At 38.6% G+C, this 24268-nt stretch overlaps 1 protein-coding gene across 2 annotated transcripts in view; it reads right to left on the bottom strand.

The window, feature by feature from the left end:
• The window catches only part of RNF141 (ring finger protein 141), a 46945-nt gene that overhangs the window by 4835 nt on the left and 17842 nt on the right, over nucleotides 1-24268 (bottom strand). The window contains exons 4-6 of one of the 2 annotated variants that reach the window (XM_081545313.1): nucleotides 10145-10326; nucleotides 3845-3952; nucleotides 2403-2466 (exon numbers count right to left, since the gene is read on the bottom strand). In XM_081545313.1, the coding sequence (XP_081401439.1) occupies nucleotides 2403-2466; nucleotides 3845-3952; nucleotides 10145-10326 (354 nt within the window). The remainder of the gene's footprint in view (nucleotides 1-2402; nucleotides 2467-3844; nucleotides 3953-10144; nucleotides 10327-24268) is intronic. The other variant, XM_081545312.1, reaches the window with a different exon arrangement.

The raw sequence follows: 24268 nt of genomic DNA, 5'->3' as shown, positions 1-24268 counted from the left end.
TAAGAACTACCATTCATACAGAGAAACATAAAAATACAACCCAAAATGAAGAAAACAATCCATCAAAACTAATCCAGAACTGACAGATACATCAGAACCAGCAACAAGAAAATGAAAGGTTATGATAACTATATTCTATATATTTAAAAAGCTAGAGGAAAGACCACATATTAAGCAGAGACTGGAAGATATTAAAAACTTGAACTTCTGGATGAGAACTAAGATATCTGAATAAAAAATACACTGGGTGGGATTAATGGCAATAGACTTCAGGAAAAAAAGATCAGTGGATTTGAAATGATATAGCAGTATTAATTATCCAAAATTAAACACAGAGAAAATGACTCAAAAAAGAAGGAAAATAGCATCTGTAAGCTGTGCAAAAGTGGTCTAGTGCATCAGTGGCTGAAGTCCCAGAAGGAGATGGGACAAGAGAGAACAGAAAAAGATGTTTAAGAAAATACTGGCTGAAAAATTTCCAAAACTCATGATACTATACACCTACAAATCCAAGGAGCTCAATGAATCTTAAGTGCAAGAAACATGAAGAAAACTAAGGCACATCAAAATCAAACTGCTGAAAATCAGAGATGAAGGGGAAAAAAACCTTAAAAACAGCCAGAGGAAAAAAGGCACTTTACTTATAGAGGGAAAAAGATGAGGATGAGAGCATATTTCTCACAGAAAATGTTGTAAGCAAGAAGACGGTGGAGCAATGTCATTAAAGTATGAGAGAAAAACTATTATCACTCTAAAATTTTATATCCAGAAAAAATCTCTCTCAAAAAATGTTTTGCTGTCATTCAATAAAATTCTATGGAATTTATAAAAAAGAGCTAGTAAATAAATCATTATTAAGGTTGCAGGATACAAGATTGATACACAAAACTGCTTATTTCTAGTATACAGAAATATAATAATCAAAAATTGAAATTTAAAAATAACATTTAAAGTAACATAAAAATTATACTTAGGGATAGATCTGTCAAGGGTATGCAACACTGGAAATGACGATTGATGACAGAAATTAAAGAAGACCTGTGGGAGACCTGGGTTTGATCCTTGGGTTGGGAAGATTCCCTGGAGAAGGGAAAGACTACCCACAGTATTCTGGCCTGGAGAATTCCATGGACTGTATAGTCCATGGGGGTCGCAAAGAGTTGGACATGACTGAGCGACCTTTACTTTCACTTTCAAATAAATGGAGAAACATAGTGAGATGTGGGTTGGAAGACTTAATATTGTTAAGAAGTTTTATTATTGTTTAGTCACTATGTCTGACTTAATACTCCCCAAATTATTTAACTCAATCCCAATCAAAATTCTTATAGCCTTTTTTGGTAGAAATTGGCAAGTTGATTACAAAATTCACACTGAAACACAAAAGATCTAGAAAAACCAAAACAACTTTGAAAAAGAACAAAGTTGGAGGACTAATACTCCCTGATTTTAAGACTTACAAAGCTACACTAATCAAAGTAGTATGATATTGGTGTGAAGTAGACAACAGGTCAATGGAACAGAAAAGAGTCCAGAAATACTCACCTGTGTTTTAACAACTGATTTTCAACAAAGGAGCAGAGGCAATTTTAGAGAAGAAAAGACAGTCTTTTCAAAAAACTGTGCTGGAGCAACTGGAAAGCCATTAAGCGTAAAATAAAAATTTTTTGATCCATACCTCATACCATACAAAAATTAACTCAAAATGGATCACAGACCTAACTGTAAAACTTAAAAACAACAAATCTTTTAGAAGGAAAAATGGAAGAAAATCTTCGTGACCTTGGGTTAAACAAAGATTTCTTAGATATGACACCAAAATGATTATTCATTAATCACAAATTGAGAAACTGGACTTCATAAAAATTAAAAATTTCTACTCTTTGAAAGACATTCTTAAGAGAATGAAAAGATAAATCACAGAGTGGGAGAAAATATTTGCAAATTATATATCTGATAAAGGGCATGTATCCATAATACATAAAGAACTCTCAAAACTTAATACAAAAACAACTAAGTAAAAAAATGGGCAAGTAGGATCATCAGTACCATCTTTCTAGATTCCATATATATACATTAATATATGGTATTTGTCTTTCTCATTCTGACTTACTTCACTCTGTATAATAGGCTCTAGGTTCATCTACCTTATTAGAACTGACTCAACTTCATTCTTTTTAATAGCTGACTAATATTCCACTGTGTATATGTACCACAACTTCTTTATCCATTCATCTATTGATGGACATCTAGGCTGCTTCCATGTCCTAGATATTGTAAATAGTGCTGCAGTGAACACTGCAGCAAAGGAGACACAGACATAAAGAATAGACTTTTGGTCACAGTCAGGGAAGGAGAGGGTGGGATAAATCGAGAGAGGAGTACTGAAATATATATATTACCATATGTAAAATAGTGGGAATTTTCTGTATGACGCAGGAGCTCAAACTGGTGCTCTGTGACAACCTAGAAGAGTGGGATGGGGAGGGAGGTGGAGGGAGGTTTAAGAGAGAGGGGACATATGTAAGCCTGGGTTGATTCATGTTGATGCAAGGCAGAAACCATCACAATATTGTAAAGTAATTATCCTCCAATTAAAAATAAAATACAATTTAAAAAAAAGAAATGGGCAAAAGAATCTGAATATTTCACCACAGATGAAATACATATAGATGGGAAATTAGCATAAAAGTGCTTAGCACTACCAGTCAGCAGGGAAAGACAAATTAAAACCACAATGATACCACTACACATCTATCAGAATGGCTACAATTAAAATGACAAATACCAAGTACTGGCAAGGTTGTAGGGCAACTGGAACTTTCATACACTGGAGTGTAAAATGGCACAACCACTTTGGAAAACAACTGGCAGTTTCTTAAAAAGTTAAACATACACCTACCATATGATCTAGCCATTCCACTTGTAGGTATTTATCCAAGAAAAAAGCCAAAATGTATGTCCATAAAAACAGTTGAGCACAAATGTATACAGCAGCTTTATTTGTAATAGCCAAAAATTCAAAACAACCCAATGTCCATCAACAGGTGAATGGATAAAGAAGCTGCAGTATATTCGTACAATGAATACTACTCAGCAATAAAAAGCAAGGAACTACTGATACAAACTACAACAAAGTAAATCATGAAAAAATTATAATGAATGAAAGAAGCCAGACCAAAAAAGAGTATATACTGTATGGGAAATCCAAATTATTTTATAGTGAGTGACTGAAACCATATTAGTGGTTGTCTGGGGACTAGGAGAAGGGATGGGGGGAAGGAGACTTTAAGGTGGGCATGAGGTAACTTGGGAGTGATGGATTTGTTCATTATCTAAATTGTGAGGATGATTTTTATGACTATATACATATATCAAATTGTACTTTAAATATATATAGCTTAGTGTATGTCAATGATAAATTTTCTTAAATGCTTCTTATTTGGTAAAATAATGAGCTTGACTAGCTGTTCTCTAAAGTTCTCCTCAGGTCCAATATTCAATATTCAAGGATTAAGATCATTCTTTCTAATGACATATGGAGGGAAAATGTAGAAAAGAGGAGAAAAATGGAAGAAAAGGAAAAATGTTTGATTCTAGACTCTAATCAGGCACAAAGCTCTTTACAGCAAAAGTAAATTGTCAAAACTAAGCTACATCCTCACATTTTATAAACTATGTATAAAAATACTTTAAGCAGTAGGAGGTATGTCATAAAATCCAAAGTATTAAAGAACAAAGTCTCTTATACTTAACTACAATATATTTGCATTTTTTGAAATGTATTCATATACACTTTCCCATTTGACCTTGGCCTACCCCATGAAGGCAGCAGATTACTTACCACTTGTCAATGCACTTCTGACAAAAGCTGTGAGCACAGGGCAGGATAAGGTCAGCTCGACCATCCATACAAATACAGCACTCTTCCTCGTCAGTCAGCTGCTTTACCCTGCAATGTGAAAAATGAGCTGGAGCAGTGATGTTCTCTGTTGTCACTGTGCGGTAAACTTTGTTTCCATTGGCTTAAAAAGCGTAATCAAGGATGTATGTGCTCTCAACATAAAGCACAACATGACTCATGCAGTATCAGAGTAAATTAACCTATATTTTAGGGATAGCAAACATTAGGGAAGAAGTACTAGAGGGGAAATTTCATAGAGAAAAGACTGGATAAAAGATAAATCCTGAGATGGTTAAAAAGAAAATATGGACTAAAACTGGAAATATTCAGGTCTTTCTGAAAATAACTTAGCCCATTTTAATCATATTGAATTTTTATAAATGAATTCAACCAATATATGATTTATTCACCATGCAGGATATAAAGCTCTCTAAAATATGGGCCCTGTGATCAGGGTCTATATATTATGCTGCTGCAGCTAACGGGCATATAAATGAAAGAATAGCTTAGTCTTAAGGTTCAGGTGCTATATGAACTATGAAAGAGATAAAATGCAAAGTATCTGTCCTCAAAGAGCTCTTTCACCTCGGGAAGAAAAGAAATGTTCAACCTTCTATTCCAGCCACAATTGAGAATGCCCCTGATGAGCCAAGTGCCTTTGGATGTGGTGTTTTCCTTTCTTGGAATACCCCTGTGAGTTTGGCAAACTCCAACCTCAGTTACTCAAGATACTATCTTCTCTATGCTCTCAAAAACCAACATTTTCCTCAACTAAAGGTCTTAAATACTGCATTTTATTGGCTGTTTATTGGTTAGTCTATCCATAAACTGTAAACTCATAAGGAGTTTGTCTTAGGTCCTCAATACATATTTCTTGAGGTGATTTAAATTTGCTTTTAATCTTTGTGCTATTCTGTAATGTTTAGGTTTTCTTCATCAAGCATGTATTGCTTTTATAATTATACAAAAATTAAATGTTCCAAAGTATAGCCACTAGACTATAAGCTTCTTAAGGGTAGAAACTACCTCTAACATGTTTTTATTCCATGCTGTGCTTATACCACTGTATGTAAGACACTGATATAGTACTTTAAAATCTGTCAATTTGTATATAGAAAATAAGCGAATGTCAAATATGCATTATGTGTAGTAAGTGCTAAGTAAAGAAGGAAGAAAGTATATTTCAAATTTGTCAGATAAGGTAGAAAAATGACAGGATTTTGACAGAGGACACTCAATGTGAATAAACAAAGCTAAACAGGTAGGAAAAAAAGTGTCTATCAAGCAGGCTGGTATGAAAGACTGCTTAAGTATAGCAGAGATAATCTGATCCTTGTATGTCAAAAGAGTAAGTTTAAACTTGTTTTTATAGAGTTTAATCAAGGGGAAAGTGAACCCCTCTTGGAAATAATGCTTCAGGAGATCAACTGGGAGAGCAGTATGAGGGACAGTGTAGAGAGAGGAACATCAATTAGATCCTTATTTCAGTAATTCACCTGGGACATAATTAAGCCTGGTCTAAGGGGCATTACAAAAGACAAATCATTAGGATGTGGTAATAGAGTAAATGCCGTGCTTCAGGAATGCACAGGAGAGGACAGCCTCTGAATTGAAATTGGGAAACTGAATGAAAACCTAGATAGGTGTGGATCTAATGTATTTTAATTTTTCCTTATCTATTTCAATGTTTAAATGCCTCTTAGGTGCAAGGTAATGCTAAAAGTCCTTCAAGCTAGGCTTCAGCAGCAGTACGTGAACTGAGAACTTCCAGATATACAAGCTGGATTTAGAAAAGGCAGAGGAACCACAGATTAAATCACCAACATCTGTTGGATCACAGGAAAAACAAGGGAATTCCAGGAAAACATCTACTTCTGCTTCATTGACTATATTAAAGCTTTTGACTATGTGGATCACAACAAACTGGAAAATTCTTCAAGAGACCACCTTACCTGTCTCCTGAGAAACCTGTATGCAAATCAAGAAGCAACAGTTAGAACCGGACATGGAACAACCAACTGGTTCAACATTAGGAAAGGAGTATGTCAGGGCTGTATATTGTCACCCTGCTTATTTAACTTATATGCAGAGTACATCATGTGAAATGCTGGGCTGGATGACTCACAAGCTGGAATCAAGATTTCTGGGAGAAATATCAACAACCTCAGATATGCAGATGATACCACTCTAATGGCAGAAAGTGAAGAGGAACTAAAGAGACTTTAGATAAGGGTGAAAGAGGAAGATGAAAGAGCTGGCTTGAAACTCAACATTCAAAAAACTAAGATCATGGCATCTGGTCCCATCACTTCATGGCAAATAGGGAAAATGTAAGAAACAGTGACAGACTTTATTTTCTTGGGCTCCAAAATCACTGTGGATGGTGACCGTAGCTATGAAATTAAAAGATGCTTGCTCCTTAAAAGAAAAGCTATGACAAACCTGTGTGTGCTAGGTCGCTTCAGTTGTGTTCGACTCTTTGCAACCCCATGGACTGTATAGCCTGCCAGGATCCTCTGGCCATGGGATTCTACAGGCAAGAATACTAGAATAGATTGCCATGCCCTCTCCAGGGGATCTTCCCAAACCAGGGATTGAACCTAAGTCTCTTATATCCCCTGCATTGGCAGGCAGGTTCTCTACCACTAGTGCCACCTGGGAAGCCCTTGACAAACCCAGACAGCATATTACAGAATAGAGACATCACTTTGCCAACAAAAGTCTGTATAATCAAAGCTCTGGTTTTCCCAGTAGTCATGTACAGATGTGAGAGTTGGACCATAAAGAAGGCTGAGTGCCAAAGAACTGATGCTTTTGAATTGTGGTGCTGGAGAAGACTCTTGAGAGTCCCTTGGACAGCAAGGAGATCAAACCAATCAATCCTAAAGGAAATCAACCCTGAATATTCATTGGAAGGACTGATACTGAAGCTGAAGCTCCAATACTCTGGCCACCTGATGGGAAGAGCCGACTCACTGGAAAAGACCTTGACCCTGGGAAAGATTGAGAGCAGGAGGAGAAGGGGTTGACAGAGGATGAGATGGTTGGATGGCATCACCGACTCAAAAGATATGAGCTTGAGCAAACTGCGGGAGACAGTGGATAGGGAAGCCTGGCATGCTACAGTTCAAGGGGTCGCAAAGAGTCAGACACAACTCAGCAACTGAACAACAACAACAAGGTGCTATATATTGTGCCAGATCCAAAAGAACTGGGGTCTCTGCTCTTGAGGTGCTCACAGTTTATGTCTAAGGATGTGGACTTGGTTGTCAGTAGCAAAGAATATAACTGAATCCATAAAGAGTGACAGACAGGGTTTTGAAGGTTAGAGTTTAAAACTGAGGAGCAGAAGGCCACAAAGAACAGCATTCTGGATAGAGGTAAAAGAAAGAACAGGAGATACAGAAGCAGCCAATGGAAGCCGTACTATGTTCACTTGATTTTTTTGCTACGTTCCTAGCAGTACAGTTACCAGAAGAAGGAGGGAGAAAGTCTTGCTGTTTGTCCTTATTAGATCACTTGTAGAATGGAGAATTCAGTTCTCTGTCCCCCTACTCTGAAAGACAAATTTACAGATAAAAGGTCATCCAGGAAAGCCTCTGGGATATAGAAGAGACCAATATAAACAAAGGCTGAAGGAACTGGGGAGGCTTATCCTTCCTGGAGAACAAAGGCTCAGTGAGAATTTGATTAGTGCGTTCAAGTATTTGAGAGAGAACAGACTTGTTTGGTGGAATTCCAGAGAGTACTGTCACTGAGATAAGTAGAAAACAGTGATAATTAGTAACAATGATAGTTAACTTTTACAGATACATATTTTTATGAGCCAGGCACTGTTCCAAGTATTTTACATATACTAACTCACATAACTCTCTCAAGAGTCCTATGAAGTAGACCTTAGTATTGTCATCTTCTTCTAAAAGATGAGGATACTGAGTAAAGAGAGGTTTAATAACTTGTCCAAAGTGACACAGTAAAGAGTAAAGCCAGGATTTGAACACAGGCAGTTTGGTTCTAGAATCTGTGCTGTGTTGCCTTAAGAGAGCCAGATTTTGGCTCTAACGAAAATTATGCAAAAGGGAAAATTACACAGTGATTAGCCATTTGTGTATCAAAAGCCTTGTCTTTCTGAGGCAGTGAGTCCCACACAACCGCAGGTGTTCATGTTCAAGCTGGACTACCACTTGGCTAAATATGGTAAGTCTTGCTACACAAAGTGCTCTCCATGGGTGAGCAGTAGTGACAACACCTGAGAACTTGACAGAATCTCAAGCTTTTTCTCAAAACCACTGAATATCAAAGTTTAAGAAGCACTACAGTACAGGATCTTCATGCACCAGGGAGTACTAATGCAGAGGTTAGGAGCATGGCTGTATTGCCAGACAGGCCTGAATGTGAATCTCCGCTAGACCAGTTTCTAGCCATGTCATTCATCTGTCTAAACCTCAAGCTGCTACATCTGCAATGAACCAATATTTGCATTCCCATGGGATTGCTGTGATTTTAACGGGTTTATAAAAAGGGCTTCCCTGGTGGCTCAGACAGTAAAGAATCCACCTGCAATGCAGGAGACCTGAGTTCGATCCCTGGTTTGGGAAGATCCCCTGGAGAAGGGCATGACAACCTACTCCAGTATTCATGCTGGAGAATTCCCATGGAAAGAGCAGCCTGGCAGGCTACAGTCCATGGGGTCGCAAAGAGTTGGACACGACTGAGCGATTAAGCACAGAGCACAATGAGTTTATACATGTAAAGCACTCCTCACAATGCTTAATACCCTATAAGTACTTTGTAAATATAAAATACTACTAGAAATAAGTACCAGATATAAGACTGAATCAAATAAATACCTCTTAAGATCCCATTCAATCTGAAAAGTCTATTTTTCTATGAACTAAGTATATCAGGGTGTAAAAAAAAACAAAACCAAAAAGCCAAAATATACAATGGCAAGCAGCAGCCCTAACCTACCAATTAGGCATTGAGTTTCCCAGTCTAGAGGGCACATGGAAAGGGGTAACACTCATACCTTCCTCATTAAGATGACTGCAATAAGAAAAAAGTATTACTTTCATTTTCTACCACAGAGCCTAGTAAATACTATTTACTATTAAATGCTATTTTCAACTTTCAAAATACTTTTAAAAAAGTCACCATTTTGAAGAGGGAAAGGAATAAAAAACAGAAAATCAGATGTCTGTCTTTGAAAGACTAACTTAACAAAATATAGCAAAGATAAGCCTAAATGCTACTAATACTCTAAAACTCATTTGGCATTTCATCAGTAACACTTGTACAGCCCAAGCCTAGAAAACCAAACAACCCTATTAAAGACAAACAGGAAAGAATAATTTAAAATACAATTTTACTACAACATAGTATTTGGAAACCAGTTGGTTAAGAATGCATCAGAAAATGCAACTGTAAATGGAGCAATAAAAATGAAGTTCTTGTTAAGCATATTCTTAACTTTAAGGTAAAAGATACTGTCAATACTGATTTGTGCTGTCTACCCTGTATGACAATAATACAGGATGTCAACATGTCTAGACCCACGTAAGCCTTTTTCCAGTGAGGCATTCACAAATTTAAATTATGGTCATGGCTGTCAAATGGCAACAGGTGGGTGCGTTCACATGCCAAAAGCATTATGGAGAAGGAAAAGAAAGTTTAGATAGAACAATAATATATTAAGCCTGAGTAAACAAGCACTATCACAGAAAATGCTGGCTGACCTCATTTCCTTCTGGTAACTCAGTACATGCAATACGTGCACCAACTACTTGTCCATTCCAGAATGGACTGCCAAGTCCTGGAGCCAGTATTTACAATATTAATGATCCAATTAGTCAGATACCTTTAAGAAAAACTGGAATGGTTTTACCAGATTCTTGGACCTAATTCCTTGAAGGGCTTTGATTGTCTAAGATCCTAAATGCGTATTACAAGAAGGTATTAACTATATACTTTGTCACTAAATGCAAGCAGGTTGAGTAGATTCATGGAAACTGGATTGACAGAAACATTACCTGGTGTGAACCACTTTTTCTTTAATGTGGCACTCTAACAATGTCCTGAAACATAGAACAGTCCAAAAGCAGATCTGGGATATAATACCATCTGAGACAAAAAGTAATATGATTTAAGAAGTCACAGAGACCATTAGCAAAAATATTACTGTGATTTCAGTAGTTTGCATGTTGGAAAAGAAGAGAAATGTGGCATTTATGCACTGCTTACCTTCCCATCCAAAGACTAGCCTGACAAGATGTTACAGATGCTGAGTTTTCATCAGGGTCTTCAGAGGTGGAGCTCTGTGCCAATACTCCTGCTGCTTGACTTGTGATGTCTTTATAAAGCTGGATAAACTGGTACAGATTCATGATCCGTGATGCTTCCACAATGCCACTGCTTTTGTTAATCTAAAAATACAAAGAAAATGAAAAAAAAAAAGTGATAATCTTTCTGATTGATTTTTCCCAAAAAGGGGAACAACTGTTTAGTCACCTAGGAAACAAAGTTTGCAAATTACCTAACAAGAGAGCAAGAGTCTGAGCAAATGAATAATATCACTTCCTTTACGTTTGCAGGGTCCAAAACACACAATATTTTCTCATGTGATAATCAAAATAACCTGTAGGGCTGATTAGACATCAACCTGTTTAGTAGTGGAGGTCAGGCAATTTTCCCAGACTTAAAAAATGAATTTTAGAGATCAGTATTAACAATCTTTTTAATTTATTTAAAGAATTTCTTAAAGATTTATTTGAATCCAACAACCACTTGCCATTCTACTATAACTGAAACAGATTAGTTTCTTGAATATCTTAAGTTCTATTACATACCAACACTTACAAACTGAAGCAAGAAAACTACAATAAAGTAAATCCTAACAAAAAGTGGTTGAATTTTTCCCAGAAGGTCATTTTGAACATTAGCATGAAGTAGAATCATTGGCCTACAGGTTGTAACTCTCCCCACTCTAGCTTACATTCTTTTTTTTAATCTCATATTGCACTTTTGATGTCTTTTTTCTTAAAATTTATTTTTAATTGCAAGGTAACTGATTTCATCTAGCTTATATTCTTTTTAAAATATTTATTTATTTATTTAATTTTTGGCTGTGCTGGGTCCTCACTGCTGTATGGGTTTTTCTCTAGTTGTGGCAAGCAGGGGCTACTCTTGAGTTGCTGAGCACGGGCTCTAGGATGTGCAGGCTTCAGTAGCTGCAGCTCCCGGGCTCTAGAGCAGAGGCTCAATAGTTGTGGCGCAGCAACTTAGATGCTTTGCAGCACGTGGGATCGTCCAAGATCAGTGATCGAACCCATGTCTCCTGCACTGGCTGGCAGATTTTTTACCACTGAGCCACCACCAAAGCCCCTAGCTTACATTCTTAATATGAGGAGGTATTGGGGGCAAGTGTGAGATAAAAGGTAAGGAGAGACAATATTGCTTTCATCTGTCTTGGGAAGTCATGTAGTATGGCATATATTCTCTTTTCAAATGAGCAAAGCCAGAAGGATTGAGGGCATCATATTCTTGGATAAAGAATTTGAAGTAATCAGAGACAGATTATAGAAATGTGCAAGACTTCCTGTCAACACATGAGATACCACAGAAGACAGTGGGAACTATTAAATGCAATTATAGTATGAAATCTATTAAGTGCATATCAAAGTATATGGAACAAACAAGATCAGAAAGCATTTAGAAAGAAATGAGGAATAGAGGGAGAGATATAGAGTAGGCCTTAAAATTATAAATGAAAGTTCTTAAAAGTATTGCTGGAACTGGGGACATGAGAAAGTGAAGTGGTTTGATTATATTAAAAAACATGTTATAGCAACATTTCAATATTTTGAAGAATAACAGTTGTAATTAGCATTTATTGTTTATTATTTGGGAAGACAGTAAGAGAAAAAAGTTGAGAATCAAGTATGAATCAGACTCCATATTATGAAAATGGAAGAACCATTTCTAACAGAAAATTGATTCAGTTTGGGGAAGGTTAAGAATGTATCTGGAGATGCCAATATGTAAGATTCTTTGTAATAGATTATACATGGGGTAGAGAAAAAATAGAATTACAGGTGATAGGAATTTAGGTGGGGTAACAAAAAAAGACTTTCAGAGCTGAGGAAACTGAGCCAGTCTTCCTTTGGAAATGCATAGTTCAGAAGAAATTAGGGAATAATTCACATAAATTTAGTATTTAATAGCAAAGTTTATCAAACTGCAATTTTTAAACTGAAGTATAGATGATGTATAATTATAGGTATACAATATAATGATTCATAATTTTTAAAGGTTATACTCCATTTATAGTTATTATAAAACTATCTATATTCCCTGTACTGTACAATATATCCTTGTAGCTTATTTTACACCTTATAGTTAGTCTTCTTAATCCCCTAGCCTTATATAGCCCCTCCTCCTTTCCTCTCCCCACTGGCAACCAACAGTTTCTTCTTTACATCCATGAGTCTACTTTTTGTTATATTGACTACAAACTATAATTATTATAATCACAGGATTTACAAAACAAATGTTTACCAAGTACCCATTATGTGGATGTTATAGGTACTATATAGGTACTACTGCTCTAGCACTAGTGACACAGTGTATAAAAATCAGATAAAAATCCCTGCCCTCACAAAGATTACTCTATAGGTTGGAGAGACAAAATGTAGATAAGATGGAAATAAGTGTTATGAAGAATATTAAACAGAGGAGAGAAAATGCTGAAAGGTTGCAGGGAAGGCCTCACAGAGGTGCCATTTAGGAACTAAAGCAGTCCAAGAATGAGTCATGTGGGTATCTGGGGAAAGAGCATTCCAGGCTAAGAGAACAGGAAGTGCAAAGGCAGACATGAACCTGGCCAGTACCATACTGTCTTGATGACTGTAGCTTTGTAGTATAATCTGAAGTCAGGAAAGTTGATTCCTCCAGCTCCATTCTTCTTTCTCAAGACTGCTTTGGTTATTTGGGGTCTTTTGTGTTTCCATATGAATTGTGAAATATTTTGTTCTAGTTCTGTGAAAAATGTCATTGGTAATTTGATAGGGATTGCATTGAGTCTGTAGACTGCATTTGGTAGTATAGTCATTTTCACAATATTGATTCTTCCTACCCAGGAACATGGAATATCTCTCCACCTGTTTATGTCATCTTTGATTTCTTTCATTAGTGTCTTATAATATTCTGTGTACAGTTCTTTTGTTTCCTTAGGTAAGTTTATTCCTAGATATTTAATTCTTTTGTTGCAATGGTGAATGGGACTGATTCCTTAATTTCTCTTTCTGGTTTTTCATTGTTAGTATATAGAAATGCAAGTGATTTCTGTGTATTGATTTTGTATCCTGCAACTCTGCTAAATTCACTGATTAGCTCTAGTAATCTTCTGATACTATCTTTAGAGTTTTCTATGTACAGTATCAGGTTATCTGCAAACAGTGAGAGCTTTACTTCTTCTTTTCCAATCTGGGTTCCTTTTATTTCTTTTTCTTCTCTGATTGCTGTAGCTAGGACTTCCAGAACTATGTTGAATAATAGTGGTGAAAGTGGACACCCTTGTCTTGTTCAAGACAGTATGGTACTGGCACAAAAACATAAATATAGACCAATGGAACAAGATAGAAAGCCCAGAAATAAACCCATGCACCTTTGGGTACCTTATTTTTGACAAAGGAGGCAAGAATATACAATGGGGCAAAAGCAGCCCCTTCAATAAATGATGTTGGGAAAACTGGACAGCTACATGTAAAAGAATGAAATTAGAAGACTTCCTAACACCATAAACAAATATAAACTCAAAATGGATTAAAGACCTAAATGTAAGACCAGAAACTATAAAACTCTTTGAGGAAAACACAGGCAGAACACTTGATGACATAAATCAAAGCAAGATCCTCTATGACCCATCTCCTAGAGTAATGGAAATAAAAAAAAAGTAAACAAGTGGGACCTGATTAAACTTAAAAGCTTTTGCACAGCAAAGGAAACTATCAGCAAGGTGAAAAAACAACCCCCAGAATGGGAGAAAATAATAGCAAATGCAAACAACTGACAAAGGATTAATTTCCAAAATATACAAGCAGCTCTCATACAACTCAATACCAGAAAAACAAACAACCCAATCAAAAAGTGGGAAAAAGACCTGAACAGACATTTCTCCAAAGAAAACATACATACATGTGCTAACAAACACATGAAAAGATGCTCAGCATCACTCATTATTAGAGAAATGCAAATCAAAACTACAATGAGATATCACCTCACAATGGTCAGAATGGCCATCATCAAAAAGTCTACAAACAATAAATGCTGGAGAGGGTGTGGAGAAAAGGGAATGCTCTTGCACTGTTTGTGGGAATGTAAATTGATACAGCCACTATGGAAGATGGTATGGAGATTCCTTAAAAAACTAGGAATAAAACCACCATATGACACAGCAATCCCACTCCTAGGCATATACCCTGAGGAAACCAAAATTGAAAAAGACACATGTATCCCATTGTTCACTGCAGCACTATTTACAATAGCTACAACATGGAAGCCACCTAGATGTCCATCAACAGATAAATGGATAAAGAAATTGTGGTACGTATACACAATGGAATATTATTCAGCCATAAAAAGTAATGCCTTTGGGTCAGTTCTAATGAGGTGGATGAACCTAGAATCTATTATACAGAGTGAAGTAAGTCAGAAAGAAAGATAAATATTGTGTTCTAATGTATATATACAGAATCTAGAAAAATGGTATTGAAGAATTTACTTACAGGGCAGCAATGGAGAAACAAACATAGAGAATAGACTTGTGGACATGGGGAGAGGGGAGGAGAGGGTGAGATGTGTGGAAAGAGTAACATGGAAACTTACATTACCATATGTAAAATAGAGAGCCAATGGGAATTTGCTGTATGGCTCAGGAAACTCAAACAGGGGTTCTGTATCAACCTAGAGGGGTGAGATAGGGAGGGAGATGGGGGGAGGTTCAAAAGGGGGGGATATATGGATACCTATGGCTGGCTGATTCATGTTGAGGTTTGACAGAAAACAAAATTCTGTAAGGCAATTATCCTTCAATAAAAAAAAATTAATTAAAAAAAAAAAAAAAAGAAGTGAACCTGGCAAGAAGCACAGGGTCCAGCAAGGAGCCCAGGGCGACTGGAACAAAACGAGAGAGGGAAGACTAGTAGAAGATGAGGTTAGGGAGTGAGGTGGGACGAACTGTACAGGGCTTTGCTGATCACAGTAATGACTTTGGCTCTTATCTCAAGTACATGGCAAGTCACTGCAGGGTTTGGAGCCAAGGAATATTAAGACCTAATTTCACTTCAGATTATGAGTGGAATAGACTGGTTGATCTGAGACTAGATAGAATAGGGACAAGGGCAGAGAAGCAAGGAGATCAGTTAGAAGGCAACTGGAATAATCCCAGTGAGAAATGATGGTTGTGAGGAATAAGGTGATAGTAGTAACAATGGTAAGAGTTGGTCACATTCTGAGTATATTTTGAAGAGCAACCTAACAGGATTCACTTATGCACTGACTGTGGGGTGGGTATAAGAGAAAAAGAGAAGTCAAGATGACTCCAAGGTTTTAGTCTAAGTAACAAGGCAGATGAAAATAATATAATTCATGAAGCTTCTAAACAGCCACCTTAGTCCATAATTTTAATTAACTCATTAATTTCTCTAAATTATTTCCACAAAATATTCCATTTAAAGCAAAAAGCAAAGGAGAAAAGGAAAGATATTTCCATTTCAACGCAGAGTTCCAAAGAATAGCAAGGAGAGATAAGAAAGCCTTCCTCAGCGATCAATGCAAAGAAATAGAGGAAAACAAAATGGGAAAGACTAGAGATCTCTTCAAGAAAATTAGAGATACCAAGGGAACATTTCATGCAAAGATGGGCTCGATAAAGGACAGAAATGGTATGGACCTAACAGAAGCAGAAGATATTAAGAAGAGGTGGCAAGAATACACAGAAGAACTGTACAAAAAAGATCTTCACGACCCAGATAATCATGATGGTGTGATCACTCACCTAGAGCCAGACATCCTGGAATGTGAAGTCAAGAGGGCCTTAGAAAGCATCACTACGAACAAAGCTAGTAGAGATGATGGAATTCCAGTTGAACTATTCCAAATCCTGAAAGATGATGCTGTGAAAGTGCTGCACTCAATATGCCAGCAAATTTGGAAAACTCAGCAGTGGCCACAGGACTGGAAAAGGTCAGTTTTCATTCCAATCCCAAAGAAAGGCAATGCCAAAGAATGCTCAAACTACCACTGCACTCATCTCACACGCTAGTAAAGTAATGCTCAAAATTCTCCAGCCAGGCTTCAACAAGACGTGAACCGTGAACTTCCAGATGTTCAAGCTGGCTTTAGAAAAGGCAGAAGAACCAGAGATCAAATTGCCAACATCTGCTGGATCATCGAAAAGCAAAAGAGTTCCAGAAAAACATCTATTTCTGCTTTATTGACTATGCCAAAGCCTTTGATTGTGTAGATCACAATAAACTATGGAAAATTCTTAAAGAGATGGGGATACCAGACCATCTGACCTGTCTCTTGAGAAACCTGTATGCAGGTCAGGAAGCAACAGTTAGAACTGGACATGGAACAACAGACTGGTTCCAAATGGGAAAAGGAGTACGTCAAGGCTGTATATTGTCACCCTGCTTATTTAACTTGTATACAGAGTACATCATGAGAAACGCTGGGCTGGAAGAAGCACAAGCTGGAATCAAGACTGCTGGGAGAAATATCCGTAACCTCAGATATGCAGATGACATCACCTTTATGGCAGAAAGCGAAGAAGAACTCAAGAGCCTCTTGATGAAAGTGAAAGAGGAGAGTGAAAAAGTTGGCTTAAAGCTCAACATTCAGAAAACTAAGACCATACATCCAGTCCCATCATGTCATGGCAAATAGATGGGGAAGCAGTCGAAACAGTGGAAACAGTGGCAGACTTTATTTTTTGGGGGCTCCAAAATCACTGCAGATGGTGAGTGTAGCCATGAAATTAAAAAGACACTTATTCCTTGGAAGGAAAGTTATGACCAACCTAGACAGCATATTACAAAGCGGAGACATTACTTTGCCAACAAAGGTCCATCTAGTCAAGGCTATGGTTTTTCCAGCGGTCATGTATGGATGTGAGAGTTGGACTGTGAAGAAAGCTGAGCACCGAAGCATTGATGCTTTTGAACTGTGGTGTTGGAGAAGACTCTTGAGAGTCCCTTGGACTGCAAGGAGATCCAACCAGTCCATCCTAAAGGAGATCAGTCCTGGGTGTTCATTGGAAGGACTGATGTTGAAGCTGAAACTCCAATACTTTGGCCACCTGATGCGAAGAGTTGACTCATTGGAAAAGACCCTGATGCTGGGAAGGATTGGGGGCAGGAGGAGAAGGGGGAGACAGAGGATGAGATGGCTGGATGGCATCACCAACTCGATGGACATGAGTTTGGGTAAACTCCGGGAGTTGGTGATGGACAGGGAGGCTTGGCGTGCTGCGATTCATGGGGTCTCAAAGAGTCGGACACGACTCAGCAACTGAACTGAACTGATTCCATTTAAACATTATTTAGATTATTTTTTTGCTTAAACTGGTGGCAGAGGGGTTTTCTGTGATTTGTACCTGATGGCAATTTAAATGACAGAGGAATGAACATTCTAGATGAGGGAACTCAATGAGCAGAGGCATTGAGATGGGAAAGTTACAGCTATATAGCCTTAAATTAGTTAAGCCTGGTGAGACTGTAGACTGCAAAAGGGGACAATGATAAAGCACAAAAGAGTTTGTAGCCATATTGCAGAAGGCCTCAAATGCCAGGTTAATGATTTGGAATTATTATTTTTTTAACATTTATTTAAATCACTAGGTCTTCACTGCTGTGCACGAGCTTTCTCTAGTTGCAGCGAGTGGGGGCTACCATTTGTCGTGGTGCAGAGGCTTCTTTTTGTGGTCGCTTCTCTTGTTTCAGAGCAGGTACAAGGGCTCAGTAGTTGCAGCTGTAGGGCTCCAGAGCACTGGCCCAGAAGTTGTGGTACACAGGCTTAGCTGCTCTGAGGCATGTGGGATCTTCTGGAATCAGGGATCAAACCCGTGTCCCCTGCTTTGGCAGGCAGATTCTTAACCACTGGATCACCAGGGAAGCCTGAGTTGGGACTCTTTTGAAGCCAAGGAAGAATTGTTGAGGAATTTTGAACAGAAAAGTGATCTGATAAGAGCTGTGCTTTAGAAAGGCTATTCTCATAGCATCACAAATTAGAATTAGGAGAGGAGTCTGAAGGTGCAGAGACTAATCACAGAATCTAAGGTAATCTAGATGAGAAGAAAGAGGAGCCTAAGTGTTAGTTACAGTCTCCTTGAGAGTGTGAACTCTGTCTTACAAATAAACTCAAGTGAAACATAGTAGAGGTAAAACCAAAAAGATCACCTGGATGGTTACTGTGGAAGAGAGAGCAAGAAAAGGAGAAAGAATGTATATTTTTTCAGAAATGACCTTTGTCACTAGTTTTTATAAATTTACCCATGTGTCCTCTAAAGTAGACATTCAAACAGTCCTGAAAGATTATGTGCAGTGTAAAGTCACAGACAATGGGAATATGGAAGATACTTAATTTGAATGGATTTTACATGTTTTAAGCCTAGTTCTTCATTTCTTCTTTACCTTATTTCTTTGCAAACTCAAAGGCTGCAGATTCCCAAAGTTCTTTTGGGGACTATGCATATTTACAGCACTGTAAAAAAAAAACCCTAATGAATTTAATATAAATATAATCCCCAAAACAAACACAAAATGGAAAAATATGTAGTTGGTATACAATTTTGGAGCCCAGGAGTCAAACTATAAACAATAAAATGTGACTGTGGATCAAGTTACTTCAGCTTGTATTTTGTTATTTCTGAAGGTGCAGAGATAATACATTCTGTTATTTCAGCATGTATTCTCTTTTTTCTCACCTAGATTACTTTAGATTCTGTGATTAGTCTCTGTACCTTCAGACTCCTCTCCTAATTCTAACTTGTAATGCTATGAGAATAACCTTTCTAAAGCACAACTCTCATCAGATCACTTTTCTGTTTAAAATCCCTCAACAATTTTTAACATATTATACACTATATAAAGTTACACTGCTACCCAAACTAGTATCATATTATCTGCTAAGTCACTTCAGTCGTGTCCGACTCTGTGCAACCCCATAGACGGCAGCCCACCAGGCTCCCCCGTCCCTGGGATTCTCTAGGCAAGAACGCTGGAGTGGGTTGCCACTTCCTTCTCCAATGCATGAAAGTGAAGTCGCTCAGTCACGTTCAACTCTCGCGACCCCATGGACTGTAGCCTACCAGGCCCATCCGTCCATGGGATTTTCCAGGCAAGAGTACTGGAGTGGGTTGCCATTTCCTTCTCCATCATATTATCTACTTCTGATAAATAATGTAAAAAATTTTTGAATGATGGTTCTCTGGCAGCTATTATAATGCTTTTTAAAATTTGGACTTAAAAAAAAAATCAATAAGCAAATGTCCAATGTGGATAGACCCAGTTAAATGGTATTAAACAGTACTGTATATTTACTCTAAACCAACTGTAAACTTGAACAGGTGCCATTCAACTTCAGTCAAGAATGGGATTAGTCCACACTTAGTCAAGTGTGGAATTAAGATCTTGGTCTTTGCTCCTCTAATCCTCTTAAAAGTTCTTTTATTACTTAAATAGATTAGACCTTCAAATTTGATCAACTAAACAGAATCAATTCTACTACACTTACAGCTTAGTAGAGGTAATAAACCAATTGGGGAAATGTGGCACATTATTTGGGTAACATCTAGGATCCATGATACAGAAGGAAAAAAATCTCCTTAACCAGGAATTCTTTATAGATTGATCAGGAATTGAATTAAGGACATTCATGATTGCCCAACTTATTGTTTATAGGAATATGGATGATTTTATTGTATTTTAGAGCAGGGGCTGGGATAGGAGGAAGCTTAATAAAATTCATTCCTTCATCTTCACCAAAAGTTCACTGGACTCAAAAAGGTTAAGAACCACCTATTCTAATCTACCCCCTAGTGGATGAGGCTTCCTGATACTCTATGACCGCTGCCATCAGTTTTTTACACAGTTGATATACTCATTTATCTTAAAGATGAATTAAGAGACACATAGCATTGATGGTGAAGATCCCTTAATTAACTAAAAATAACTTAAAAAAAAAACAAAAACCCAAACCCACAATCCATTGTAAAACTAAAAATTAATTTTAACCCCCCCCAACCAAACCAAAAACCCAACCCTTTCTAATGGATTTTTAAATTATCATGTAACAAATAAAACCTAGTGTTTTTAAAAAGAAATGATCTCATAAGATACTTTAACTTTTAAGAAGTCATCTTAGAGCTACGTAGGGCATCACTTTAGGATTCCACAGTCAGTTAAAATCCAAAAAGAGAGGTACACGATGAAGATGAGAGTTTACTACTGCCTTCTTTGAGTATAAAAATTTCTGCGACAAATTTATCGAAAGAACATCTGAACGCTGACCAAACTTCACAAAACTACTTCTGAAGGCTGGCAGAGGACGTCAGGCTTCCACAAAGACAGCGCATTATCTTCAAAAGAGGTAGGAGAAATTATAAAAGATAAAAAGAGAGACAAAAGAGTTAGGGACGGAGACCCGTCCCAGGGAGGGAGTCGTAAAAGAGGAGGAATTTCCAAGCACCAGGAAACCCTCTCACCGGCGGGTGTGGGGGAAGATTTCTTATCTCGGAGGGCAACGTAACTGGGAGGAAAAAATAAATAAAATCCACAGATTACGTGCCTAAAGCAACTCCCAGCAAAGAACCCCAGACGCTTGCATCATCCGCCACCAGCAAGTAGGGGCTGAACGGAGAGGAGCGGGCGGCACTGCCTAGGGTAAGGACCGGGCCCGAGTGCCCCGAGGGCAATCTGAGGGAGCTAACGTGAGATAGTAACCTAAACTGTGGGACAGCCAGAGAGAGAGAACTATCCCGCGAAAAGCCCAACTCTAAGGCACTGCCGGCCCGCTCACAAAACAAAGGACTGAGCGATACCAGAGGAGAGCTAGCCGGCTGTGGACCGCCCCATCCCCGGCCGGACACAGCGGGCAGGCGGGGCCCGCCAGAGCCGGAAAGGGGCAAACTCGGCTCCAGAGAGGGCACCCCCTACCAAACTGCAAACAGGCTCCCAGTTTCTAAGCAAAGACTGCCTGAGATCCCGGAGGGTCGACAGCCGCCGGGAGGGTCGCAGCCAGAGACCAGCTCCCCAGAACCGACACAAAGCACACCGGAGCCGGGCGCGCCCGTAAACCGAGGCGGGGACCAGGGAGGTGATAAGCCGCACCGCCCCAACAGGGGAGAGCGCGCTCGCCAAACTCCTGGCCGCCTGAGCAGCTCTGACCGGGAACGGCACAAGCCGCGGGCAAAACCGAGTCTGCGCCTTTGTGGAGTAACCGGGAGCCTGAACCTGAGCGGCTTAGACACAAGCCGCGGGCGAAACCGAGTCTGCACCTTTGTGGAGTAACCGGGAGCCTGAACCTGAGCGGCTTAGACCTGGGAAGTGCACGCAGCTCAGGGCCCGCTCCCCGGCCGAGTAACCTGAAGCCTGAGCAGGGTAGACGGGGAAAGCACACACGCCGTGAGCGGGGGCGAACCCAGTGTGGCCAAGACACTGCGAGCTTACCACACACACGCCAGATTTGCAGTGTTCCTTCCTCCCCACAGCACGATTGAACAAGCGAACCTAAAGAGATCACCTCCACCGCTTTGTTGCAGGGCGGAAATTAGATACTGAAGAGATCTCCAAACAGAAGCCAAATAAACAGAGGGAAGCGCTTTGGAAGGGACAGGCCAACAGATTAAAATCCCTGTAGTTAATACTGACTGCATTGAAAAGGACCTATAGATCTTGAAAAGTATAAGCAGGAATAAGGATCTATCTGAAACTGAGCAGATCCCACACTGCTCACAACAGCTCCAGAGAAAGTCCGGGATATATATATTTTTTACTATTATTATTATTTTTTTTTTAAATTAAAAAAATTTTTTTTTCTCTTCTTTCCTTTTTCTTCAAGTCCTCTATTACACCTTTAACTTTCATTTTCATAACCCACTATTAACTTGCAAAAAAAAAAAACCCTATTTTTGAAGCAAACTACATACATATATCTTATACCTTTTGTTTTCTTTTTTTAATCTTTTTTTCCTGTTTTACTTTTTTTTACTGTTTCTTTTTCTACTGTTTTACTGTTTTTTTTTCTTTTTACACTGTTTCCTTTTTTCTTTTTTTTTATATTGTAAGTTTTATAAGAGTCTAACCTCTACTCTAGATTTTTAATCTTTGTTCTACATATTTGATATCAATTTTGTACATTTAAGAACCCAATCTCTAGGACCCATTTTTACTCAGGAGTGTGATCACTGGCCTGATTACTCTCTCCCCCTATTGATGCTCTTTCTTCTCCCCCAGGGAACCTCTATCTCCCACCCTCCTCCTCCTCTTCTCAACCCAATTCTGTGAATCTCTGAGGGTGTTCTGGGTACCGGAGAACACTTCAGGAACAGGATACTGCCCAGATCTCTCTCTCCCCTCTTGATTCCTCCCTTTCTACTCATGCTCACCTCTATTACCTTCCTCCCCCCTCTCTATGTGTCTCTGTGAACCACTCTGAGGGTTCCAAACTGTGGAAAGCACAGAGGGAAGTGCTTACTGGCTAGATTGCTCTCTCCACATTTGAATTCCCCTCTTCCCCTCCTGGTCACCTCAAACCCCCCCCCCCAACCTCATCTCTCCATGTAACTCAGTGAACCTTTCTGGGTATCCCTCACTGTGGAGAATCTTTTCACCATTAACCTAAAAGTTTTATTATTGAGGCTGTATGGAAGGAGAAGTCTTGAGGCTACTGCAAGAATAAGACTGAAAGCCAGGGGAAACATTAATTAATAAGAGACCATCCAATAGCCTCCATATATACACTGAAACCAAGCTCCACCCAAGAGCCAATAAGTTCCAGAGCAAGACATACCATGCAAATTCTCCAGCAACGCAGGAACATAGACCTGAGCATCAATATACAGGCTGCCCAGAGGCACACCAAATCCATAGACATCTCAAAAATTAATACTGGTCACTCCATTGCACTCTAGAGAGCAGAAATCCAGCTCCACCCACCAGAACACCGACACAAGCTCCCCCAACCAGGAAGCCTTGACAAGCCACCTGTCCAACCCCAACCGCAGTGAGGAACCTCCACAATAAAGAGGAACTTCATACTACCAGAATACAGAAGGGCCACGCCTAACACAGCAATCTAAACAAGATGAAAAGGCAGAGAAATACTCAGCAAGTAAAGGAAATTGAGAAATGCCCACAAAACCAAACAAAAGAGGAGGAGATAGGGAATCTATCTGAAAAAGAATTTAGAATAATGATAATAAAAATGATCCAAAATCTTGAAAGCAAAATGGAGTTACAGATAAATAGCCTGGAGACAAAGATTGAGAAGATGCAAGAAATGTTTATCAAGGACTTAGAAGAAATAAAAAGGAGTCAATATAGAATGAATAATGAAATAAAGGAGATAAAAGACACTCTGGAGGGAACCAACAGTAGAATAACGGAGGCAGAAGATAGGATAAGTGAGGTAGAAGATAGAATGATGGAAATAAACGAAGCAGAGAGGAAAAAAGAAAAAAGAATCAAAAGAAATGAGGAAAACCTCCGGGACCTCTGGGACAATATGAAACGCCCCAACATTCGAATCATAGGAGTCCCAGAAGAAGAAGATAAAAGGAAAGGCCATGAAAAAATACTCGAGGAGATAATAGTTGAAATTTTCCCTAAAATGAGGAAAGAAATAGTCACAGAAGTCCAAGAAACCCAGAGAGTTCCAAACAGGATAAACCCAAGGCGAAACACCCCAAGACACATATTAATCAAATTAACAAAGATCAAACACAAAGAACAAATATTAAAAGCAGCAAGGGAAAAACAACAAATAACACACAAGGGGATCCCTATAAGAATAACAGCTGATCTTTCAATAGAAACCCTTCAGGCTAGAAGGGAATGGCAGGACATACTTAAAGTAATGAAAGAGAATAATCTACAACCCAGATTACTGTACCCAGCAAGGATCTCATTCAGATATGAAGGAGAATTCAAAAGCTTTACAGACAAGCAAGAGCTGAGGGAATTCAGCACCACCAAACCAGCTCTCCAACAAATGCTAAAGGATCTTCTCTAAACAGGAAACACAGAAAGGATGTTTCAACACAAACTCAAAACAACAAAGTAAATGGCAACGGGATCATACTTATCA

Source organism: Giraffa tippelskirchi, chromosome 11 (assembly GCF_054371585.1).
Source record: "Giraffa tippelskirchi isolate mGirTip1 chromosome 11, T2T-mGirTip1v1.2.pri, whole genome shotgun sequence".
NCBI lineage: Eukaryota > Metazoa > Chordata > Mammalia > Artiodactyla > Giraffidae > Giraffa > Giraffa tippelskirchi.
This window is presented reverse-complemented; position numbering and strand designations above follow the sequence as displayed.